The 7,741-nt window shown below is 31.0% G+C and overlaps 1 protein-coding gene across 1 annotated transcript; it reads right to left on the reverse strand.

The window, feature by feature from the left end:
- Positions 1 to 4,184: 4,184 nt before the first annotated feature.
- On the reverse strand, positions 4,185 to 6,490 carry HELRODRAFT_127632 (hypothetical protein; the record flags this gene model as incomplete). The annotated part of the gene is made up of 2 exons (XM_009033407.1): positions 4,185 to 4,250; positions 6,356 to 6,490. Coding segments are annotated over 2 exons (201 nt in total), but the record flags the coding sequence as incomplete, so codon positions are not given.
- Positions 6,491 to 7,741: the final 1,251 nt, after the last annotated feature.

A 7,741-nucleotide genomic window follows, 5' to 3' on the forward strand; every position in this document is an offset into this window, starting at 1 on the left:
AATTACAGTTTTAATATTATCAACAATAATAATAATGGTGATGATGATGTTGGCGTATTATAATTATGTTATAAATTTATACACACACACACACAAACACACACACATGCACACACATACATACATATATATATATATATATATATATATATATATAATCAGCATATGAAATGACTAGGAATACAATGATATATAACACATTTGTATATTTGTAAGCGCCCTTAAAAATATTTTATATCATATATATATATATATATATATATATATATATATATATATATATATATATAATATATGTGCTGGTAAAAGATCATAATTAATGCAGTAATTTATTAAACCTACCGAATTTCTAGCGTTGGGTAGTTTTTTTATATTTCTCAACATTTTTAACCAAATTCATGTCGTCATTATTCTAAATAATGAAAGGTAAGAAATGTAATAAAAAACTATCCAACGAAATTCGGTAGATTTCATAAACTACTGCATTATTTATGGTCTTTTAGCGGCATTCACTAAAATGTCTATGACCAACGGAAGAAACTTAACAAGCGAACAAGAAAGTGAACAACGAATGCCCCATCTTTCTCTGGAGTTAATAGCGAAAAAAAATTTAGTCACTCAGTTGTCTGAAAATCTATGTGATTATGAAAATCAGTGGATACAAAGTAATATGGACGATAACATTAAAAAAGATTTTACCAAATGTTTGCAATCAATAAATCAATAAGCTTGTAAACCGCTATTTCCGCGATGTTTAACAGCGCTCTTAAATGAATTTTGCAAACAGATGGGTCTTGAGATCCGCTCTGAACTTCGTAAGTGATGGAGAAGTAGTCAGAGAAAGAGGTAGAGAGTTCCAGAGAAAAGGGCAAGAAAAAGCAAAAGCAGATTTAGAAGATTTAACCCGAGTTAAGAAAAAACGAGAACAAGAAGACAATCGTAAACCGTGGCGTTTAGGAACAATAAATATGTCTGATAAGTTTTTTGAAAAAATTTAGATTGAGACTTATACATAAATGTGCAAATTTTAAAAATTATTCGATACTTATGTTCTATATTTGGAAAAAATTGCCAAAAGCTACGAGCAGTCATTAAATTTGAGAATAATGGCGACAAGAGTTTGTTTAGAAATATTAAGAAATGTAATAAAAACTGCCCAACGCTAGAAATTCCTGAGTGTATAGGACCAATTTCGATTTTTCAGTAATCTTCAGTCAATTTCAATCACTTGTTGCAGTTTTATATAGAAAATTTGTATAACCCAAGCCTTGGTTCTTTTGACTAGCATTTTTTGTTATCAGTGACTGTGTTATATTTTACTGTGTTCCTTACTAATTGATATGGTTAATCTTATCAAATAATAAAGAAGATAGCATATGATTAACCTCATCAATTAGTTAAGAACACAGTACAATTAACACAGTCACTGATAACAATAAAAGCTAATCACAGGAACAAAGACATGGGTCATACAAGTCCCCTATATAAACCGCAACAAGTGCTGGAGATGATTGAAAAATCGAAATAGGTCCCATAGACTCGAGAATGAGTGGAAAACTGTATATTATTCCAACTTCATTAAAAATGAATAATGACGACAAGAACTTGGTTAGAACTATTGAGAAATGTAATAAAAAAAACTATCCAACGCTAAAAATTCGGTAGATTTAATAAATTACTGCATTAATTATGGCCTTTTATTAGCATAAATATGTATGTATATATGTATATATTTATATGTGTCTGTGTATATATGTATATATATATATATGTATATATATATAGTTTATGTATATGTACAATTCGTCAATCTAAAATAGAGTGAAGAAGAATAAAATTAGATAATATATATATAAATATATCAATGTAAATTATATATATGTATATAAATATATATATACCAAATGTAAATAAGCAAATACAAATATACATGTAAAGATACCCTGACGTGTACCGAGCTCTTGGCTTTTTTGGTATTATCAATAATAATAATAATAATACCAACAACAAAAACAACAATAAAAAATAATAATAACAATCATAATAATAATGATATTAATATTATTTTTATTAAAACCAAAAAGGGCCAAAAAACCCAAACGCATATTTATTTAAAGAGTATTTAACACGAGTTAAGAAGAAGTGAGACGAGAAGACGGCTGTAAACCGGGGCGTTTAGGTTCAATTAATATATCCAATAACTACTCTGGAAATAATTTAGATTGAGACTTGTACATTAATGATTATACTATATTTTATAGGTAGCCAGTGAAAGAGAACAAGATATGGAGATATATGAGAAAAGAAAGGGGCACGAGCAACTAGACGAGCAGCAGAGTTAAAAGCTTTACTTAGAGGATAGAGTGTAGAGTCAGGAAGACCATAGTATAGCGAGTTACAATAAACAATCCTAGATAAGACTAACGAAGTAACATAAAGGAGAAGAGTAGGATCGTCAAGAAAAGGCAAAAGTTTTTTTTATTCTACGCTGGTGAAAGTTAAGAACTTCTAGCAACACTATTAATCTGAGAAGAAAGAGACATGCTAGAATCAAATGCTGTAAATATATCCACTTTAAAAACATTGTTAATATGATGATTAATAACAATAATAATAATAAAAATACTAATGATAACAATAAATAATAATAACATTACAATTATTGTAATAAAATTAAAAATGAATTGCTCAGTGGCAAAATATTTCAGACGATGGAGGGTGATAATGGTTAAATTATCATTTTCTATATCATTATTATTATAATTATAATAATAATAATAATTATTATTATTATTATGTCATTATTATTGTTATTATTATTATTATGTCATTATTATTGTTGTTGTTGTTGTTGTTTTTGTACGATTATGGATAGAAAACCCCCAATAGAAATGATAAAAAAAAATAAAATAAAAAGATGATATAATAGTAATGAAAAAGCCATTCCGTCATTTTCAAAAAGCAAAACAAAAACCAAGAAATTTCTAGAAATTAATCAAATGTAAACTAAAAGTGAACTCAGATTTTAAATGTTTATATATATATATATATATTATATATATATAAATACGTACAGTTCCACAGGTGGTGGCGATAATAGAAATTTATGAACGTGTCTAAATTTTGAGAACAAAACATACAAACACAGTCACAAATAAATAGACACACAAACATGCATAGCGTATACACAAACATACAAACATTGAAAACATATACAATCATATATATATACAATATTCTATAAATTCTACCGAATATTTGGCGTTAATATGTTTGTAGTTCGTATTTTCGAGTTTTCTCACTAAAGTTTTTTGGTGAACGTTTAGTTTATTAAAATTCAAAATAAACTTAAATAAAATATGCGTGTATTGGTATTTGTTTGTTTGTATTATGTTTGTGTGTGTGTGTATGTGTGTATGTTATTACTTAAAGTTACTACTACTTATTCTTATTATTATATATATATATAAACGCAGGCATACTTAAAAATTATACAAGAACTTTCTTTAAGTAATAACATACACACATACACACACACAAACATAATACAAACTAACAAATACCAATACACGCATATACACATGCATAGATAAACATTCTCATAAACATAAACAAATAAATAAACTATAGGTTTGTATGTATGTATGTATGTACTTAGCAAAAATACATACACAAACACATAAAAACTACATACATTCTCACGTTCATGAATACACAAACAAATTATACAAAGTTGCCCTGTAGACCTAACCTAACCTAACCGCCGACCAATTAAAACAAATTACGCGCAAAACAATCGTTCCTATTGGTCAGAATTCAAAACATACATACCAATACAAACATACAAGAATGTATACATAACGAAAAAAAAATCAAAAAATGCAAAAAAATTCGGTTAAAAATGGGAAAAATAATAAAAAAAGATCGTCTATCTCTGTTATTGATCAGAACTCAGAACGCACGGATAACAAAAAAATATAATGGTGTATAAGTACCCTCAAACGTTTTGGATGAAAATCGAAAAAAAAATAAAAATGTAAAAAAAAAATACTTTGATCTTATTCGTCCGATGCCTCACCTTCGTCGACTGAATTTTCCTCCCTACTACTACTTGCTTCGATGCAACCTCCTCCTCCCCCTGCGGTCGCCCCGCTTCCAGGGGTCACTGGGGTCGACGATACCCCACTTATCTGGTTCTCCTTCACTCTTTTTTTCTGTTTCATGCGACGGTTTTGAAACCAGATTTTAACCTGGATAAGTGTTTGTGTGTGTGTATGTGTGTGTGTGTGTGTGTGTGTGTGTGTGTGTGTGTGTGTGTGTGTGTGTGTGTGGTGTGTGTTGGTTTTTAGTTATAATTCATAACCAATCAGTTGATATATATGAAAAACTTCCAACTAGTTTTTCAAATAAAAACCTCATTTTGGCGTTCTGATACAAACCACGCCAAATTTAGATCCCTAGTTTTTTATGTTAAGCTTTTAAAGACAGTACCGCTTTCATTTTAAATTAATTTTAATTAACTAAATTAATTTTTTATGATCGCGCCTAACAAATAGAATGTGGGAGCAAAAATAGTTTTATTTTTCATATTTTATCTAATTGTTAACTTTGTTTAAATCATGATTAAAGTTTGGAACGTAATATCTTCTCATGCGGGTACATGAAATTAAGTCTTCTTGAAATGGGTCCTGAAAAAAATAACCACTTGCCAGTTGCGGAGCTAGAGAAGGAGCGAGTCGGAGCAATATTTTTATTAAAAGTCTGTAAAATTCAGTTTTTTTGTCATAAATTGAGGTACAGAGCAAAAAATCGATCAGACAAATATCATTATGTAGTACGCACTATTGTTCGATTTTTTTTATATGGCTGATGTAGGGAATTGAACCTGTAGTTTTTTTTAATGTATTTACGTAGTACTTAACTTGTTGAGCATGAAATTGTACAATTTGGTCACGAAAATCTCGACATTTTTGTTATATAACATCAGGGACTGACCGAATAGATTTTTACTAGATAGATTCATTTAGAAAGGCCCGACCGAATAGATTTTTACTAGATTAATTTAGAAAAACCCGCACTGTTTTGAGCAGCATTTTTATTAAAAGTCAGAAAAATTCAGCTTTTGGTTACCAATGGACAAAGTGATAAACAATAAAAATTAGTCGCAAGCCTAGTTTTAGACACTCTTGTACGAATTTGGTTAGTCTCTTGGCCTCCCGTAAAAAACCAAAATTTAAACAAAATTGTCTAAATCCGGCCCTGCCATGCATTTTATAATTATTAGTTTTATCAAATCTATTTTATTTTACAAATGTGCTGAACAAGGTCAGAGATGCAATCATTTCGTGAAGCGTTAGTAATTTACGGTGACTAGATCACAGTCCAAGAACTCTAAGTGACTCTATCGATACAATGGTTAACATCTGCACTCTGACATGATACATCATCGACTTCACTACTCCAATCGTCACTCAAGTCATCAGAAAATAATTCCACATCTGGAGCAAAACTGAAAGACGAACTTTCTGTCCCGTCATTACTGTTAAAATGTTTTCACGTCTTTTTAAAATCCAATAACTCAACTGCAAAGTGCAAAGCTGCAACTTCTTCGGATTCGCAGCCACACCGGCCACCTGTCGTTTTTATCTCATTAGTATTATGCGACGACTGTTTAAAAGCATTTTGGGTGTGAATTGCGATAGCTTTTTATGAATATTAAATTTCTTTGTCTAAATCTGGTATTCAGTCATTCTGGTATTCAGCCTAAACAGCTGCAAAACCTTCATTCCACATCTCATCAATCCCAACTAAACATTCATCACTGCATTGCTCAATAGTCAGCTTCTTCTTAGTAAAAATTGAATGAAAATAATTTGAATTCATAAAAAGATTTCTAATCCCACGGCATTATTTCACAAAGTTTTATGAAAATTGAACTAAAATGAGTTTTAAACGGTTAAAATTTAGAAAAAAATTAAAGATAACTCGATGGCGATGCTGCTATGGAATTTGAACAGATGAAATATACATTTATTATTTAATGTTTGACAATGGCCGCCGCACAGAAATCATTGATGACGTCTTAAACTAGATTTTTTTTCTTTCTTTCGTCATTCACATAACTATAAATTAACATATTCCTATGATTAATTATAAATTAACATAATTATAAATTAACATATTCACATAATTAATTATAAATCAACATATCAACATAATTATAAATTAACATATTAACATAACTAATAATAAATTAACATATTAACATAATTATAATTTAACATATTCACATAATTAATAATAAATTAACATATCAGCCTGACTATAAATTAACATATCCAATCATTTTGCCAACCTGTGTCTCATTAAGACCAAGAGCGGCTGCAATTTCGATTCTCCTGGCTCTGGTCAAATACTTGTTAAAGTGGAACTCTTTCTCCAGTTCGGTCAGCTGCTTGTTAGTGAAGTTGGTGCGACCCAGGTTCGACTGCAACTGTTGCTGATGTTGTTGCTGGTGGTGGTGAAGATGGTGGTGGTGGTGTACCCCGAGCAAGCCCGGATGCGTGGGTGAGAGGGGGTGGTGAGTGTGGGGGTGGGGGTGATGATTTAGGGGGTGAGGTTGTAAAATACCCGGATGGTGAAAATTTATGAATGGGTTTTGTTGTTGCTGTTGTTGTTGGTGGAGATGGTGCTGCTGCTGTTGTTGCAAGAGATTGGAGTTGTTGGCAACATTGTTGCCGCCGCTTAAATGTTGAAGTTGTTGCTGTTGCAGATGTTGTTGTTGTTGTTGTTGCAGATGGTGATGTTGTTGTTGCTGGTGATGTTGCTGGTGGTGGTGGAGTTGTTGTGGGTGGTGATGAAATACTGTCCCGGTCAGGTAGGCTGAGGTGTAGTCATTTGGAGGTGGCTTTACTGTGGTGAGGAAAAGTGTTTTTGTCGTCTTCGTCATCAACGTCATCAGCTTCACCATCATCATCTTCATCATCATCTTCATCATCATTTTCATCATCTTCTTCATCATCAACATCATCATATTATCATCTTCATCATCATCTTCACCATAAACACCATCATACTATCATCTTCATCATCATCTTCATCATCAACACTATCATATTATCATCTTCATCATTATCTTCATCATCAACACCATCATATTATTATCTTCATCATCTTCATCATCAACACCATCATATTATTATCTTCATCATCATCTTCATCATCAACACCATCATATTATCATATTCATTCATCATCTTCTTCACCATCATCATCATCATCATATTATCATCTTCAACATCATCTTCTTCCTACGTACCTGAATATACACATATATCAACACCAAGATACATCCACACATACATACACGCCAACAAACAAACAAACAAACAAACAAACAAACAAACAAACAAGCTAACTAACTAACTAACTAACTAACTAACTAACTAACAAACTAACTAACTAACAGACAAACAAACAAACAAACAAACAAACAAACATGACAAACCAGCAAACTACCCAAACGCCTCATCTATACAAATCATTTCCTTAATTTAAAATCAAAGATAAAACAAAAGAAATAGAGGCGAGAGAAGAGAAAGGCCTTTATTACAAAACGCTGAACTGCGATACATTTCAATTTAGTGATCATTCCTCAGATGTCAGGGACAATAATTAATCGACTGCTAATTTCCGTGTTTTGTCCGGATGATCCGTGTAATTAAATAGGATCTTTAGGCGA

This window comes from Helobdella robusta (genome assembly GCF_000326865.2).
Source record: "Helobdella robusta unplaced genomic scaffold HELROscaffold_90, whole genome shotgun sequence".
NCBI classification, from domain to species: Eukaryota; Metazoa; Annelida; class Clitellata; order Rhynchobdellida; family Glossiphoniidae; genus Helobdella; species Helobdella robusta.